The sequence below is a fragment of the Filicampus tigris genome, chromosome 16 (genome assembly GCF_054856515.1).
Source record: "Filicampus tigris isolate MCC_2025a chromosome 16, RoL_Ftig_1.0, whole genome shotgun sequence".
NCBI lineage: Eukaryota > Metazoa > Chordata > Actinopteri > Syngnathiformes > Syngnathidae > Filicampus > Filicampus tigris.
The window spans coordinates 17,717,430-17,736,750 of NC_141232.1; the positions used below are offsets into that span (position 1 = coordinate 17,717,430).

At 39.7% G+C, this 19,321-nt stretch overlaps 1 protein-coding gene across 2 annotated transcripts in view; it reads right to left on the bottom strand.

Moving 5' to 3' along the window:
- Positions 1 to 3,504: 3,504 nt before the first annotated feature.
- The window catches only part of LOC147135049 (serine/threonine-protein phosphatase 4 catalytic subunit B), a 60,044-nt gene continuing 44,227 nt past the window's right edge, over positions 3,505 to 19,321 (bottom strand). For both annotated transcript variants that reach the window (XM_086055172.1, XM_086055171.1), the window contains exons 5-9: positions 14,961 to 15,062; positions 11,534 to 11,707; positions 9,083 to 9,209; positions 8,732 to 8,921; positions 3,505 to 4,049 (exon numbers count right to left, since the gene is read on the bottom strand). In XM_086055172.1, coding sequence (XP_085911298.1) covers positions 3,920 to 4,049; positions 8,732 to 8,921; positions 9,083 to 9,209; positions 11,534 to 11,707; positions 14,961 to 15,062 — 723 coding nt within the window. In that variant the 3' untranslated portion in view covers positions 3,505 to 3,919. The remainder of the gene's footprint in view (positions 4,050 to 8,731; positions 8,922 to 9,082; positions 9,210 to 11,533; positions 11,708 to 14,960; positions 15,063 to 19,321) is intronic.

Below are 19,321 nucleotides of genomic sequence, written 5' to 3' on the forward strand. Positions count from 1 at the left end.
TAAGTCAGCTGCTGACACCATGAAGGGCGAAAGCCACCACTGCGTCTGGCGGGCACCGCACCTGGGGAGGTCTGCGGAAAGGGCCCGGGGCACGCCCAGAGTTGCCACCGCGGCCCACGCGTGACCGGTCGGGAGCAGACAGAGGAGCCAACCGAGAAGATGTTTGTCAGCAGTGACGGGCGCTGGCCGAGCTGCCGTGCGCCTGCGCCATGGCTTTGCGCACACACACATTTCCTATAGGTCCTTCTTTGTTGGTCCTTAGTCTGCGAGTGAATTAGGCATCAAAATTCAGCAGCAATATTTTATATTCGGAGCGATTCTGTGAGAACCAGAATGTTAGTTACGGTTCCCGGTTCTTGATGCCCAACACTTTTTATCACAAATAATAGTATATTTGTCCCTATATGCCAGTGACTTATGGTGAGACAGAACAAAAATGAGCTTCGGTTAGATGGCAGAAACTACGAGGTTCATTTAATAAATAAGGTGAATTTTTCGGTAATAAGGACTTCTAATACTAAGCTTACTTTATTTTTTATTTTTTCCAATATAGTCAGCACTGTCACACACTTTTCCCATCTGTGTACAAGCTTCCGTATTCCCTCTGAATAAAAATCTTTGGACTGATGTCTTCTTAGCCAGTTGCTCACAACACTGTCTTCATCCAACACTGCTCCGTCCTTTAAACAATTTAGCCCACTTGTAGACATTTTTTCAGCTGAAACGTGGCACCATACACAGTTGACAGTCTCCTATCAATTTTTGCACCCTTCAGCAACCCAAAATGTGATAACTGTGCAATCCTGGAGCATGCCTCTTGGTCGGCCATCTTTGCTCATCGTCAAAACTCCCAGAGTTTTTTTTTTTTTTTAAATATGCAAAAGAAATTAAATCCAAGTAAAACAGAAAAAAAAGTAAGCTTCTATCTGTATTACAAGTCCTTATACCGAAAAATTCACCTTATTTATTGAATGATAAATATATCATTGATGTGTATCAACTTTTTGTGAGTTTTTTTTTTTAAATTTAAAGAGGGGGCAACCCAAACAATTTTTTTTCCAGGAATAAGTTCTATGCAGGCCCACTAGTTGAAACAAGGCATTCTGATAAATATTGCGTTTGGGAAATACGAGTTAATCCACCCGTTTTTAGCCATCTCTGGGGGCGGCTATTTTGTCACTTCTGTCAACTGAAAACGACATCACAGTTTCTCAGGGCGCAGGTAACGACCAATCACAGCTCACCCGTTTTCTGAAGCTGAGCCATGATTGGTCGTTATCAGAGCCCTGAGACACTGTGATGTCATTTTCAGTCGACAGAAGTGACAAAATGGCCGTCCCTGAGATGGCTAAAAGCGGGTGGATTTTGCTGCTTAGCTCATATTCCATAAACGCAATATTAATCAGAATGCTTTGTCTCAACTAGAACATATTCTAGAAAAAAATGTTTGGGTTGACTTCCCCTTTAAATATGCGTCTTGGCTCAGTAAAGGTTGGAAATCCGTACACTATCTTCCAAAACTGAGTACACCCCTCACATTTTTGCAAATATTTTGTTACAGCTTTTCAATGGACAACAGAAATGACACTTTAATAGAGGGGTCTCAAACTGATGGCCTAGGGTCCATTTCCGGCCCACATGAGGATATTTCACTGCCCTTTACTTGACATGCAACTTAAATGTTAGTGTGGCCCCCATGTTATTTGTTGTCATTGTGTGTGTGTGTGTGTGCGTGCAGGAAGGTTTAGTGGTCGAGTAGTCATGTCCCAACCCAAGCGCTTTGAGTAAGGTAGTAAAGCACTATATACAAGTGACAGCCCATTTAACATTTGTGCTTCAAATTCTGATCTTTAAATTAATGTGCAGAATTTGCATGTCTGAAAATTACATTTTCACGGCCATATATACAGTACTCTTACACCAGGATTATTATAGTTTGGGAAATTGTATTAGTTTTTTTTTCTTTAATTTATTTAACTTCCAGGGCAGCTTTGTTAGCTTTTGCATAGTTTTAGTGTAGTTTTAATTTTTGTTTTCATCTTTAAAAAAAATATGCTTTAGGTGTGTGCAAGATTAAAAAATATATGCTATTTTAAAATCACTTACAACAAACATCCATCCACAAATCAAATACAGGTAGTGTATAACACTGACTTTGAATTAATATAAATGCAGTGCATAATACCGACTCTAAAGATAGACGCATCACAAAAGCTAGGAGCCTTGTTTCCAAAGTTGTCAGCTTCTGAAGTGTATATGTGGCTTGAACTCATGTTGAGAAGTATTAAACTTGGTTATACAGTGTACTTTTTTTTTAAATACACTGTATATATTTTTCCCCCCAAATATGAACCAAAAAGGGAAAGAACTTCTTACCTTGACTTGCGTTTCGGCTGAGTTTGACAAAATCAGTGCAGCCATTCGAGCCACTCGTCACCGAGGAGCGATGTCATCTGATGGCGCTTTTTTTATTGGCTGCTGCTAGATGACTTTGCGATTCACATTAACAGGACTAAAACTCCCAGATGACTGTTCGAACATCCTTGTCCTGGCTAATAGCGAAATAAATGCATTTAAAATCAAACGCCAACGAATCATGTATTAAATGAATTGTCAAAAATGATATGAATTTTGGCTATTATACCTAGTTTGTAAACATGTTCGTTTTCATTGTATTTTGTAAACAAAAATGTTTATTAAATTTTAGTTTTTGTTATTTCATTAGTTTTTGTTTACTAAAATATCCTTGCTCTTGACACAGCTCTGCCGGGTTCGATCTAGACTAGGCGTCTCCAAGTCCGGACCTCTGAGGCCCTATCCAGCCTGATTCAAATGATCAGCTCATCAGCAAGGTTTGCACAAGCCTGATAATGATCCTAATCATTTGAATCATTCAATGAAATGTTGAAACATGGGTTACATATAAAACAGGCTGCATAGGGGCTCACAAATACCAAACTTGGAGACCCCCGATATTGACTGTAGGTTTACATTAGGCCCCGAGCAGCAACCTGTAAAGGCTTCTTTATACTCGCACGGGCAGCGGACACGCAGATTTTTTTTTGTTTTTGAGCAAGCCAACAAAAGAAGTTCATAAGCGGCAAAGCTGCGCACAGTTTGCCCTTTTACTTGCGTGCAACCCGCACGTGTTGTTTGAAAATGTGTTGCAGTTTCACTCCAAGTGAGAGGGTGTCGCTCACCCGATATTGGCCAGGATACCACAGGGTGGAATTTCCTCTGCCTTTTCTGGCCAATTCCGGTCTGCGTTTTTATTTCGCCAAACAACGAACAAAGCGACGTTGACAACAATGGATATCGTGCCTGCTAGAACAAAGGGACCTAGATGACTAGATGATGCATGAAAGGGGGAAAAAAACACCCTAAAAATAATTTAGTTTGGCCCTGAGGGGGACTTTATGAGGTTATAGGGAAAAGGTTCCCCAATACTGGTCTAAATGTTTAAGTCTGAAAGCACCCTTTTGTCCAGTGAGTGACATCTATCCATTTAAACTTATGCACGAGTGGCTTTTATTTAGCAAAAACACCAATACAAAAACTTTATTTTCACAATATCAAAATGGACAAAACTACAGAGATTCGATTTTTAGAAAAAAAAGGACCGAAGAGAAAAGAACAGTGAATACAGTGCCTCACTTTGGACAGGCTGCCAAACATCACATTTTAAATTGTGAAACCTATGAGATTTATTTCTGAAAAAAAAAAAAAAAAAGAAAAGAAAAATGCTCCGACATGCCATCTTAAAATTAAACTTACATAGTGGGGGGGGGGGGTGAATTTACAAAGAGAGAAAGAGAAGAAAAATGATCTGATGGTTTTGACATTGCCAGCACTCTGCGGGTTTTCAGTCAAACTGCACAGAGTTGTGAATTATGAATTGATGAAATCAATTCACAAGATTTCACAGGAAATAGTCTGCAACTGGCTTCTTTGATGGAATGCCCCTCGTTTCCTGTGGTGCTGCTTCAAATATGATGAACTCTCGTTGTAAATGTTCATCCAGCTCCAAAATGGCAGCCACATTACCACATCTGTGTAAGCAAAAAGAAAAATATTTTATGGATGGCATTTGACCATGAATTAATTAAAAAAAACAACACTTGTGGTTTTAATAGCTAAACAGCCAAAGTTCTATATAGATACGTAAACGCTTCAAGGAAACACAATAATTATGTATGGGTAATTCATCGATAATCAACTAAATACATTTTAAAACAGGACTAATTTGTAAAAAAAAACCTTGTTATTCTTAGCAGCTTGCATCTTTTAAGTACGTCCCAAAGGACGTGCACTGCTTACATTTCAATGGCCACAAACAGGGAGGCAAAGGATTATAAAAGAAACTTAGTATTGGTTTTACAGCAAGACATTGAGCAACAGTCTGCCACAAAATATGTTAAATTAATATATATGGTTTTGACATCAAAACCAATCAAAATGAATTTTTAAGAGAATTTAATATGACTTTTTCCGAAAAATCAAAATTAAATTTTTTTATTGTAAAATGTAGAAAGTTGATCATATTGACTTCAAAAGTCATCATTAATTAAAACAAACATACCCTTGAACAATCACTATCAAAAATTGTTGGTTGATAATTCAATACTTTTTATTTTTGTTAAAACATTTTTTTCTGTAGTGACTGCAACATTTCAGTAGTGACCATATTGTTGCTGATGTTGCAGTAATACTTTGTGTGAGGGTAGCATTGTAATCACTTAACTAGTTTTGCTATATTTTAACTTTTAACGTGCATCATAACTAATGAAACATTATTTTTTTCCATTTTCTACTGCTTTGTGCTGTACTCAGGGTCGCAGGCGGTTGGAGTTGATCGCAGCTGACTTAGGGCAAAAGCAGGGTACACGCTGGACCGGTCACCTGTCCATCACAGGGCTCTTCATCATTGAAAAACTGTGGTTTCACCTTCCAAATGAAAATTTAATTGGAATGACAAACATTTTTGTAACATACGTTTCCCTGTATGTATGTTCCCTCTCTCTGTTTTTTGAGAGACATCCGGTGGTCTTGTCTTTTCCTCCATGCTCTTCTGACTTTCCTTTGCTCTCTGCTGGATAATTCATTGGTAGACTTCAGCTTTCCTTCTTCCTTCCATCTCTTATTTCTTTCTCTTTTCCTTTATTAAATATTCTTTGAATTTCACTGGGTCATTGTAACCCTTCGCCTGTCTCTGCTAGGCTTTTTAGCATTTTGGTGTTTTTCCCTTCAAATTAAGATAAAATATAAAATAGAATATTGTTAAATTCAGAGAGCTCTATGTATGACATATGTATCTATGTATTATATTATTTAAAACATACTTTATTCAAAAATAAACATCATGTTGTCACTACCGAAACCATTATGTCACAACCGAAACCGTTCTGTATGTTTCGGTAGTGATTGTTTCGGTTTTATTTTTCCCTTCAAATTAAAATAAAATATGGAATCGAATATAGTTAAAATCAGAAAGATGTATGTATTACATATGTATCTATGTATTATATTATTTTACTTTATTCAAAAATAAACATCATATTGTCACTACGGAAACCATTATGTCACAACCGAAACCTTTCTGTATGTTTCGGTAGTGATTGTTTCGGTTTTATTTTTCCCTTCAAATTTTGATGAAATATGGAATATAATAGTGTTAAAATCAGAAAGATCTATGTGTGACATATGTATCTATGTATTATATTATTTAAAACTTACTTTATTCAAAAATAAACATTATATTGTCACTACCGAAACCATTATGTCACTACCGAAACGTTTCGGTAGTGACGTTTTATGATAGTTGTTGACAATACTCAACAATGCTAGGCACAACGTGGCTACCACAGACAGTTTTGAGCATGTGTACAGAGATAGAAAACAGTACATTTAGCATTAAAATCAAAAGTGCTCATTTTATTGCCGAAATGAGGTGTTCAATCCTTAAAACCACATGTTGATTTTCAGACTTTGGAGGGCACATAACTTAATAATGCTGCCAACTAATTGCTCGCCACGTGCCCAGTGATGAATATGAAGGTAATGTCTCTTACTGGTGAAATTTCTGGGGATGCGGCTAAAACCAAGCCCTGCCTACAGACAAATACGTTTCGGTAGTGACATGAAAAGGTGGGGTTTTTTTTACATAAAAAATTTGAAAGAAATCTATACAAATCAATGTAAATCTTTCACCATACATTTAAAAGCAACCAAAATGTTCTATTAAAGTATTTTTTTAAATTGGCAAAAATCTTCTAAATTTTTTTTCGTGAATTGAAATTTAGGAGTTAGAGATTGGGACAGCCACCTCCCAATAGGAAGTGACATAAAATATGACTTTTTATACATTCAGTTTAATAGTATCTCAATTAATGCCTTGTGGTAAAATAGATCATAACAAGATAATACTAAATATGCAAGGTCTGAACACTTCATTGTTTTTTAAAATTTGATTTTCATTGTGGGACAGCAATTTCAACCAATTCGGTAGAATGGCTCGTATACTAGTGGTGACGCAAACAGTTTCCAGCCTCACCTTGAAAACAAATACACACTGCTGCTATCTTCATACAGCAGATATACCAACTCTTTTTGTGACATGCTGAGCTCAGATTACACGAATACTGTATAGCCCAATTTTGACCCAACAGATGCATCGCAGACAAACGTTCATTGTCATGCCCGATTTTTAGGTGTCTTGAAGCATGACATACACAATTGGTCGTCTGGAGTTTGACACTCTTCAAGCTCATGACACAAAGTCTGGCATGTCAGAATTGTTTTTTCACAGTGTGATGTCCTTTGTTATGTGACAATAATGGTATGTTTGCACTCCCTGTGGTGACCATGGGGAGGTCTGATTTCTCCTGCCGACCTGGTGTCATTCTGGGCAAGAATCAGCACTTAGGTGGAGAAGATAGAGGGGTGATGGAGGATGTGTAAGAACACTTTTTCTTTTCAAAGACATGGCACAAGGAAGGCACACTGGTAACGGTGGAATCTTTTGTAGTCTTAACTTTTTTTCTCTTTCCTGCACAGCTGCCCAGTTCCATGCGTGATTAGCATGCTGGCAAATTTTCTCGTTTTAGTTTGTTTTAGTTTGGGCTGGTAACCGCTAGTAGGCTCATTCATTTGTTGTTTCTTTGTTAAAGATTTGTGCCTTCTCTAAGGTTAGGGGGACAACAATGGATACGACAACCTTTAACTTGGGTTGGTCCAGTGTTGGCCCCACTTATTTTCCTATTGTTTGGGGTCTTCAGTCCTTTTTGTTTGTTAAAACTAGTGCTGTCAAATTTACCGCATTAGTGGGTTGGGGTAATTAAACTTTGTAATAGATCGCATCAAAATATTTGACGCATTTAACCCATGCGCAGAATGACTGCCGATGCATAATCCCACTCAGAAGTGCACAGTGAGCAGCAGAGTGGACGCGTGTTGCCCGAGGGAGTATAAAGGAGCATTTCGAAAAAAGAGGGCAGCTTTAAATCTCAGAAATGTGAATAAATTGGTTTGCCTCAGCGACTGAGAATGAGTAGAGAAGAGGGCTGTCTTGTTTTGTGTTCAGTTTAAAGGAGGAACAGTACGACGTGCTGATACCACCTACAGCATAACATATGAGCCAATCAAATTCGTGTGCACTTCAGGGACCACTCGGAAAACATATTCTTAAGAATATTACAAGGGCCACATATAAATGTGGATATTACACACACGCACGCACACACCCACACACACGCACGCACACACCCACTCCCCCCCCCCACACACACACACACCCACACACACTTTGTTTGCACACATTTGAAATATTTCTGTCACTGTTCTGAGGCCCTTTTGCATTTTTGTTTTGTGGTGAATAAAAATACAGAAACAATGTTAATAATTTTAATTTAAAAATTGTAATTTTCATCTCATGAAGGATTTGTTGTAAAAAAAAAAATTACATTACATATGAACAGTATGTTGAATGTATATATCTGTCTTGTGTCTTATCTTTCCATTCCAACAACAATTTACAGAACAAAAGGGCATATTCTAGAGATAGTTTGAATTGTGATTAATTACGCTAAATTATTTTTTAAGATGTGGTTAACTTGATTAAATTTTTTAATCATTTGATAGCCCTAATTAAAACGTATTTTTAGTTGGCTTTTGATTCTTACACATTAGTTTGGATGCATTTGTCTTGATGCCGTTCTGCTAAATATCGTGTATTTCTTTTTTTTTGTGCCATTGTTGACAATTTTGTATTGTGCCACTTTTCAGGGTCTGCAGGTGTCACTATTTGGGCTGATTTTTTATGATCTTGTTTAACAGACGTTATATTTTGGTCCTCAAGTATTTCATTCTAGCACTTATTTGATCAGGCTCAGTAATCAGTGGTTAAGTGTTCTTGAAGAAGGAGTTTGATATTGAGGACATTGTGGCTTGTCCTAGCCTAGATGAACTCCATCGCTGTATGAAGAAGCATTTAATTTCTATTGTAGATCACTCTGATATTAATATTTCTAATGAAATAAAGAAGCAAGTAATAAAATCTTATTTGTGCAAACTGTTGCAGTAAGATCCTGTTTTATGGGGGGTTTGTTTTAAAGTAAACAAGTGAAACTGTACGGATTTGACAAAGAAATGTGGTAGGTTCTCTGCATGAAAGAGGTTGTTAATTAATTTATAGCTGACTTGGTGTCCAATTGGAATGATTACTATTGCTTCGTACCTGTAGCAGTAGTTTGGTGCTGACCACACAGTGAGCACTGTTTCGTTGAAGTGCCACTTATAGCCCTCCATGACCAGCTGATGTGCTCGGCAAATCATGTGAATATCATTGGCAGCATTGAACTGGGCCACAACATCACTACCGAAAAGGTAGCCAGCACCTCTGGGACTCACACCCCATCCGGTAGTGTCTGAGACCAGGGACACATAGTCAAAAACACTTCAAAACTTGCGATAGGATATTATTGTTATTGTTATTTTTGACTTTGGTATTGAAAAACACATGTTTGGATCTGGATTCAATTTAGGTTTGTAAAAGCATGCTTGTTAACTAAGGAGGTTACTTGTATACCTTCTGGGTCTGACCAAAGAAGGTCACACATGGGCCCATCATGAGGGACTTCCTGTTTTCTGTCAATGGTCCGGATCTGATCCAGTGTCTGGATGGATGGTGACAAGCCACCATGCACACAAAATATCTGAGGGAAACAAAAAGGACTGAATTACAACAACTGATGGAGAAGTTAATACTATGACAAATCTAAAAGTAATCATGTAAACACCCGACTATAACTCAAAACCTTTTTTTCCCCCGTAGTTTGGCTGGTCCTGAAACCTATGCTTAAACTTATACTAAAAACAGACATTTGCAGCTGGAATTGTCATTTACCACGTTAATAATGTATAGACTGTATTCCTGAGTAGTTTCTTCAAAGTTATCTTTGCTTTGCTTTAAAAAATAAGGACATTTCTTGGAGACCCCAAACTTTTGAATGGTAGTTACTCAAAATCCTTGTTCCCTAACCATTAGGGGTGTAACGGTACACTCGGGTGTATTAATACGTTTCGGTATGGCATGTTTGGTTCGGTCCACTTGCGTTCGGTGAGTGACTGGGTGAGTGAGCCAGAGTGGCGGCACAAAAGAGATAGCCAGAAAAGAGCCAGAGCTCGAAGGTCTCCGCGTACAGTGCGGTCTCCTGTTTGGGAACATTCTGGCTTTCCTGTTAAAATCGCCGATGGGGAAAGGACGTGGAGGAGTCCAAAGTTGTGTGCCAACATTGCTACATGAGATTGGCGGCTCTGTTGCAGAAACTGTAGCACGTCTAACATGCACGGCATCATCCGACTGTGAATGTTTCTTAGACGAACGAGGGAGCAAAAACATTCCATTTAAACAGCAATACTTATCATATTGTAGCGTCTTCCAGGAACGCCGTCAGACGTAGTTTAATAATCAAGATTGTATTAAATCCAAATACAACTGCTCGCGCTCTTCTTTCTGCGCTGCCCCACTCGCTTGCCGTACGGTGCATTCATGAACCTCGGAAACATCACAACTCAGCAACACACAAATCCAACCGCAACACAGATAACCCAATTCGTTACAATATGCTGTTGAACATTCAAAGATTTTAATGCCTAAAAAGTGTTGACAATTTCATAAAAACGTTTTTGAGTTACTGCATTTTTTCATTATAAAAAGAATTTTAATATAGTTAGCAATAATTGTAACTGTATATATATATATATATATATATATATATCTTTGCATATATATATAGGGATGTGCGGGAATAGTCGTTTAACCGTTTACGATTTATTATTAAACGTTTAGTATTTTACTAGTCGGTTAAAGGCTGCATTAGTAACACGCAAATTGTTCCTCACGCCTCTGCCTCTGTAAACAAGCTGAGCACCAAGAGAGAGGATTGCTCCCCTTCCCACCGTCCACATGCACACATAGTAGGGGGCGGGGACTCTAAGTTTGGGGAAGAAAAGTACAAAGTATTTTGATGCAGACAGATGACAACAACGTCGTCTGTAGGCTTTGTAAGCATAAACTCTCTTACAACCATTCTCCTGGAGCGATGAGAAACCACATCCAAAGTAAATCTCGATGTGAACCAGCAGGTCGATGGTGGCGGGGCCAAACAGATGAGCATGAGAGCGTTTGTTCCAGCCAGGCGCTGCAATGCTCACCGCACAGCAAAGATTACCCAACTAATTTGTAAAATGACGCGATATGCTGCCGCTTTCTTTTGTTGAGGGCAAACGAAAAATTCGAAAAAAAATTTTGCGAGAGTAGCCATAACCAAATGAAAGAGTAGATACGAAGGTTTGAGCGCGTCAGCTATGTAGCCAATGCTATAACTACAGACGGATGGACGTCCATAGCCACCGAATCTTACATGACTATGACGTGTATAACGTATGTGGACGAAGGACATCGCAGCTGTGTGATTTATGCGCCTTGGAGGAAAGACACACAGCTGAAAACATGGCTGCTCTCCTGCGGAGTGTGATGGGTACGTGGGCACTACAAAATAAAGTCGTTGCCTGTGTGCATGATAATGCTGCTAACATGGTGCTGACGAATGAGACCCTGCTGGACCATTGCTCATTTCATCATTCATAATAAATGCCATGCATTGCATTGGCAAATGTATGAAGTGTGTGTGCGCGTGTGTGTGTGTGTGTGGGGGTGTGTGTGTGTGTGTGTGTGTGTGTGTGTGTATTTATTAGGGATGTAAAAATTCACTCAAGCATCGATTCGATTCGATTTTCAGTTCCTGATTTTCGATTTGACTTTTTTTTAAATCGCTACCGTGCTCGTCTCTGTGAGCTAGTGTGGTGCTGCAGCCATGCGCAAACTCAATATGCGATGATGTTTGGTGCAAACGTGTCAAATAGGGCTGCCACTAACTACAGTAGGTGGGGGTTCACTGAATAATAGAGTGTTATATGATGAACCAAAAAAAAAAAACAAATACAAAAATAGGAGCTAATAAAATTGACATCTCACCTTGCCGTCAATGATAGCGGAGAGGGACAAGTAGTCAAAAATCTCAGTGCAGTATCTCCAGACTGTGACAGAGCCATATTTTCTGAGGCACTCATCATAAAAACCGTAGACCTGGGTAATTTGCCGGGACTCATGGTTTCCCCGAATCAAAGTTATCCTGTCTGGGTAACGCACCTGAAAATGAAAATCACACAAAGGGGTTAAAAAACATGCATGGAGCAGTGGTGGAAGGAGGGTGGGAGTGAGGGGGAGGGCACTGTTGGCGGCCGTGATGTCCAGAACCGGAAATACCCAGGCCGTTATGGAAAATTTACATATTTTCCCGAAATTCCCCATGGCCACCCCGCCCCTGGATGGAGGCCTAGTGATTTGATCAGGTAGTGTCCAGTGTCTAGACCAGGCCCGGCCAACCCAACCTTTGGCCAGTTTCATGCGGCTCATGAAGCCCTTTTCAAAAATGAGCTTAGCTGGCCGTAGCGTGCAGTCAACCCCATTAGTTGTGGACGGCTGACCTGTTTTCTGAATCTGAGCCGTGATTGGTCGTTGTGAGCAGTTGTGATGTTATTTTCAGTCGACAGAAGACAAAATGGCCGCCCCCAGAGATGGCTAAAAACGAGTGCATTTTGCGGCTTAATTCATATTCCACAAACGCAAAACGCAGAATGCCGTGTTTCAACTAGTGGGTCTGCATAGAACATATTCTTGGAAAAAGTATGTTTGGGTTGACTTCCGCTTTAACTAGAATGCCGTAGTGCATTTTATCCAAAGGTACAATCCTGCAATTTTAAATGCTTGTCGTCGTCGAGTTGCAAAGCGAAAGTAAAACGTCTTCTTCGTTGGCTCCTTCTACTTCTTTTAAAAACGAAGAAGCACGGTCGCTGGAGATAACCATGCCTTAACTTTCTCTTTGCACAATAACATCAACAAGGTCTTTTGGATAAAATGCAACACTGGATTGTAGTTAAGGTAAGCTGTTTTAAGACAAACCTAACAAACACTTTCACACTATTTGCCGATGCGCTCCGCTCACAATTTGTAAACACAGCTGTTGTACTGTACAATTCTCTTATCTGGTTTGACTCTGACTAAAAGAACGGCACATTTGAATAACGTTAGGAGTTTCCGGACATAATGTTGTTTGTTTCGTCGTCATTGTTGCGCTGAGCACGTTCGTGCTTGCTGGGTGGCCGAGCGCGCTCTGCTCACAACTTGAAAACACAGCTGCCGAACGGCACATTTGAATAACGCTATGAGTTTGCAAACAGAACGTTCAATAGTGCTGTTAGTTTGTTAGCGTGGACGAGACTAGCGAGAGGCTTCGATGATGCGCACCCAGTCAGCTCACATGCAGTACACAAGTGGATATAGTAAATTCACTTGTGCTCTCGTTGGTGGATCTCACGCTGGGAACCAATCACGCGCCTTTTATGAGTGCCTGCAGGTATGTACAAAGCCTCAAAGTCAAGACCGAGGTCGCATTTGTAATGTAATATGAACACTTACACCAAAAAAAAAAAAAAAGAAAAAAAAATCAGATTATTCAAAAAAAATCAGAAAAGACCTGCGGTGTGAACCTAGCCTTACCAAGGGTGCCCACACTTTTTCAGCCTGAGAGCTACTTATGACATGACCGAGTCAAAACGATCTACCACATACTAAAAATGCAAAACACATTATTTATAAATATATTGAGAATTATTTTTATATGTACCGTAATGCTGGTGTACCTTGCATGACTGCATCAACCTATATAGCACAATACAACGAAAAATGTTTTGTAATTATTACCTTACTCTGATGACTTGTACTGAATGGAATCAGCCAGGGACGCATAGTCCGGAGAGTAGCTGCTGATAGCCAGCCTCAAGCAGATTTGCAGCAACAACAATAGGCCCATTCGCTCCATTCGGCGCGTATAAAACAAGTCAACTTTTTTGCACACTATGCTAACAATATTGCTGTCTTGTAAAGTTCAAGAACTGCAAAATAAAAAAAAGCCGCCGAGTGAACAGGACCACTCCAAGCGCATCATTCGCGCCGCCCCGCACGCAACCGCGCGAACTACATTGACTCCAATTCAAACGTGCAGCCAGAAACGCTCCCAACGCAGTTGGTGTGAACGTAGCATGAACGTAGCAATACAGTAATGAGGACGGATGATATGCTGGCGATCTACCCAACGACGTAATGGGCACCCCTTCCTTAGACAGTATCTAAACACTGAAGCTGCTAAATTATTTTTTGATGAGATAATCATGCCGCATCTGCCATATTATGTGAGCAGCTGGTCACAGGGCTGCAAGACGACATTAAAACCAATCCATTCTGTCTATGAGCAGTCTCCCACATGAAACCTTTTTGGCATCACCATTGCAGCATACTGGACAAATACAATCTGCTAAATTGGGGAAATTTGTGTGAAAGTGCATGTGAAGCTTTGTAAAGCTCTATGGGCAGAACGATGTAAATCACTAATAACTGCAGTGCACAATCTGTCCGAGTATGACGTGAATGCGGGGGTCGCTAGACGGACAGGCGGAATGGAGACGTTTACCAACGGAAGCAATAACTGAAGCACCGTTAAAATAAAAGTTGGACAAACCAATAGACGATTACAATTTGGTCCGACTTAAAATAGACGGATGGCAGTAGGGTTGTGCACCGGGAATCGGGAACCGAGTGGAACCGGGACTAGCACTTTGGTTCTCCCGGAATCATTCAGATTTTAAAATGTTGGTGTCACATTTCGATTCCTAATCTGTCTCGCGGAGGAAGCCGGCCAAAACAATGCACCAATAGTGTGCGCGCGGCGCGGATCAACTGACAAACACGAGCGTAGTACAAACAATAGGAAATGTGTGTTCTCGCTGGCGAGCAGCAACTGCAGAGTCTGCCGACATCACACAGCAACGAGGACTACAGGATAATGCTCGCAGGGTGTGATAATTATGGATGTTCGACACAGGTCAAAAGTGTGGCTGCGCTTCTTAAAAAAAAAAAACCTGCTCATTGCTATGGGTGTTAAACAGCATGCTATAAGCTGCATTATTGTATTGTATTTTCTTGAATGAAGCTCTCGTGGATAATTCAAGCTCATAGTTATGATATTAATTCATGTCAAAAATCTCCATTGAGAAAATAAAAGGAAAATTCATAAACAGCAGAAAAGTTCATGAAACAAATTTTTTTCCACACGCAGGAAGTTTTAACCATGCGAGGTGAAAAGGATCAAGCATGTTAGAAAGCTGAAGGCTTAGCGCGGATGAAAGTGAGCATGGCAGGGTTAGCTCAGTGTTCGGTGAATCCCCCTCTCCCCTCCGTTGTCAATAAAGTAATGGCCATTTAAACCGCAGAATTCGTGATTACAAAATAGCATTTTCTCAAATTGCTAGTGTGAACTCTGATATATTAAAACAGGCATTTGTACCTTAAGAGCTAGAAGAAGGAGGAATGTTTCCACACTGTAGAAGCCTCTGTCTACAAAGTCACCCATGAAGAGGTAATTTGTCTCCGGGACATCCCCACCAACCTGTTGTAAACAAAATACAATGACATATATTAGGGATGTAAACCATTTCAATATCATAAGTTATTAGCCGCGAGTGTTTTTTCCCCCCGACAATTGGTGTCAAAATTTCCATATCACCAGCATTAAGTAGGATTTATTTCCAGTGGGGGCAACGGCTCCCATTAGTCATTTTCAGTTCATAACCTCTAGGCCAGGAATGGGGAACTGGCGATCCCACACCCACACTTGGAGTAGCCCTTCAACTTTTTTTAAAATTACTAAAATGCTTTATCTTATACATCAGTTCTGAATTGTAAGTTGTAATGACTCTGTTCACCACTCGATGGGAGACAACATGATGTAATGCTTCTGGGAGACTATTACCAGGAAGAACTCTTTAGAATACCATGGTGAAACAGTATGCAATGTTTACCTTAGCTTTAAGTCTAATTGCACAAGATGGGGGTTTTACTGCATTACACTCCAGTCACAGTCTCGTGTACAACATGCAACACAAATTTAACTCAATAGTGAAGACACGCATTCTATGGGTAACATGAACACACTTAAACAATCATGATTAACTAAACTACCATGGGAAAAAAAAAACGTAGTATTGGATGCCACAATGCATGGTGAGATGAGAAGAGTGGCCGTCCTCATTAAGGTATACAGACAACAGAGCTTAACGATTTTAGGGGAAAATACAATTCTCACAGATTCGATTCAATTTGCAATTTTCTTGAAATAAAGCTTCAGTGCTATATTCACAATGTACAGTAACATTTACAAACATGACAGAAAAAAACATTCAAATCTATTACTCTAATAATGCCACGACACGAGAGGGAGGCAGTCGTTTTTCAAGTTTTTAAAAATGGTTCAAAGGCAAGACCTACTGTACTACTTGACGTCAAGTATAAATATGCATTCACATGTAATTGTGTACATCGTCGCTGTCCTGTGAAAAACACTCATCTCCAATTTTAGAAACTTTTTTAATTTTTACTTAAATGCAATGTCTGTAACGCGGAAACATGATTCAGGTAAAAATAAGAAAATGAAAAAAAAAATGGAGATAGGTGTTTTTCACATGAGAGAGATTATATAAAAATATATTTTTGAACCCAAAAATGTTTTACATTTTGTACTAATGTACATGTTCTTTGTACATAAATGTAAGATTATATGTCAATATTTTGCAAGAGACTTAGCATCTTCAAACAGAGGCTGAGGGCTTAGCAATGTGGCCTGAAATTTATACCATGTATCAATTTAATCTACTGGTGCTTAAAGTAATGGTGAGTGTGAAAATCATAATAGATTGGGGGTATTTGTGATTGTTTGTTTTTTTAAATATGTTTTTTTTAAAAAACATTTTCTTTTAAAAAGGGTCAGAAAGTAGAATAAAATTTGCATGAAAATTGCATTTTCATTTAAACATGTCTGCTTTTTCTTTTATGCAATGAATATTGAACAAAATAAAATACATTCTTCCTTAGCAAAGCTAAATTAATTTCTCTAAACTCAGTACTCTGTGGTGGAAAGTAATGTAATTAACATTGATGATGATATAAATATTTAATATACGTTTAAAATCGAACTCTTCCTCATAGCTGATGTCAGACTTTTGCGTATTCTGGTCTTAGAGCGTGTGCTAAATTGCTAATGTAGCTGTCGTCTTATTTTATGTCTAGATACAGTGTATCTGTACAGTGTACAATACCTGGTTTCCAAGGGAATGTGCAAAATATAAATAGAATCATCAGAGACGGCACTATACCCTTTTTTGACAGTCCGTCCTCCGTCCGCAACCTGGGTACCCTTCAGTCCTCGTCCCTCCGTCGTTATTCCTAAAAATAATCATCCTCTGAGCCCATCCGTCCTCATCCTTTTAAAGCGCTTCTGTCCTTACATTCCGTCGCCCCCTCCCAGCAAGGTGTAGAAATTCCCTGGTGATTGGCTTGCTTTGAAGCAAGACGAGAGCAGAGCTTGTGAGGTGGTCTCAGCTGAATCTTGCGTCCAAGACATGGTCCACTTGAGGTATAGTCGCTACTCACTACACCGCTTCATTACTCACGAAAAGTTAGGGATATTTGGCTTTCACGTAAAATGTATGGAAAATGTAAAACGCTCACACTACAGTGATATCATATCATGAAAGTAGGACATTTAAGTAGACGGATGCACTGGTAATTTCCTCATCTCAAACAATTAATTGAAACAAAAGTTAACAACAATGGTGGGTGCACCACCACAAAAAAATTCAACATCTCAATAACTCAACATGTGCCTTTGAGCAACAACTACAGCTTGACAACGATGTCTCATGCTAACCCCTAACCCTAACCACAAGGCGACTTATTGTCTCCTGAGGCATGGCATCCCACCCTTCTTGGAGGGCAGCCCTCGGGTCAGGGGTGCAGAGTTTCAAGCCTTGACACGGCGACTCAGCTGGACCCACAGGTTTTCATTAGGTTTCAGGTCTGGAGAAAGTGCAGGCCGTTCATTTTGAGGTACACCAGTCTCCAACAGCCGTTCCCTGATGATGCGACCTCGATGAGCTGGAGCATTCTCGTCCATGAAGATGAAATTAGGCCTGTGTGGTTTATGCAGGGGCACAATCACTGGATTAATGATGTTACTCAGGCAGTATGGGCATGTCACGAAGTGTAGGGAAGTTCTTTACCGACTGGACACACCTGATCAGACTGTAACACGGCCACCACCAAAAGCTCGTTTGGTGACAACAGTGGCTGATGCATAGCCCTTTCTTGGAGGTCTCCAACATCGTTGGTGGCCATCATTTCTGCTCAATGTGAATCGACTTTCATCCGAGAACAGCACTCAGGCCCACTGGCCCCTCCATCCAGCGCCAATGCTCCCTGGCCTATGCAAGACGATGACCCCTGTGCCTGATGGTGTGGTCAGATACACTTGCAGGTCATCGAGGACACAGACCACGCCGATGTAAACTGTTTCGATTGGTCTGCTGTAATGCTTGTGTAATGGTAGAAATTCTGTTTTACCATCAGCATTTATTCATCAATGTGGATAGTCGAAGGTAGTTCTGACTCGTCCGTAGCAGCACATCTTATCCATGGCTTTGAATTTCATTCAATTACTCACATGGACTCAATGGACATGTTATCTTCTTGTATTGAAGGTTTTGTAATCCAACAACGTGTGCAATGTCATTCAGTGCAACAGGTGAAGTGCACACGGATGCGATTGGCTCATTGTGCGATTATGTCGTTGGTGTCAGTACGTCGTGTGTTCCTACTTTAAACTAACTTTACGAACACAAAACAAGACAGTCCTCTTCTCTACTCGTCCTCAGTCGCTGAGGAAAACCAATTCATTCACATTTCTGGGATTGAAAGCTAACCTCTTCTTTCAAAATGCTTCTCTATACTCCCGCGGGCGACACGCGTCCGCTGGGATTTTGACGCAATCAATTACAAATTTTTGACAGCACTAATATATATATATATAAATATATATATATATATATATATATATATATATATATATATATATATATATATAGAGAGAGAGAGAGAGAGAGAGAGAGAGAGAGAGAGAGAGAGAGAGAGAGAGCGATAGATAGCTAGATAGACATTTGTTGGATTTACCCGTCGCAATGACCTTGAATTTTGCCCTGAAGACACCCAAGGTATGATTTTTGTCTAGACGTAACTGTGATATAACGATTGAAATTTGTATTAAATTTAGTATAAAAGTATAAGTATAAAAGTTTTAACATCAAAACTATTAAATTCACACATCATTCACTGCCTCCTTCACAAGACTTGTTGTTTTGCTCAATATGGCAGATCAGAACTCCAAGTACTTCTTCAGAGTGAAGTTAAGAGACAGAAATGTCTTCAGTTGCAGCAATTAAATAATTGCTTAGCTGCAGCCATGATTTAAAGATAACACCTCAGCCAAATGCCAAATCAAAACACCATGCCCTATAACAACCAATCTGCAGTGCAAAACCAAATTTCAACCAAAAGCCTTCTGTATTGATTTGGTTTACAAATTTTGACCACAATGAGTTTGGAAAGTTTGGTTTTAGAAAATTCCATCCCTGGACAGAGTGGGATAGCGGAAACAAGGAGCATTTCAAATGTCTGCACTGGACTTCCGGCGGCACCATGTTTGTGTGAGACGCAAATGTTCGAGCTCTGATGACTAACCCAAACCATCAAATGACTTTTGATTAGTACTCGGCAAAAATATGCCGAGCAAAAACACGAAGACAGACACTAGGCGAT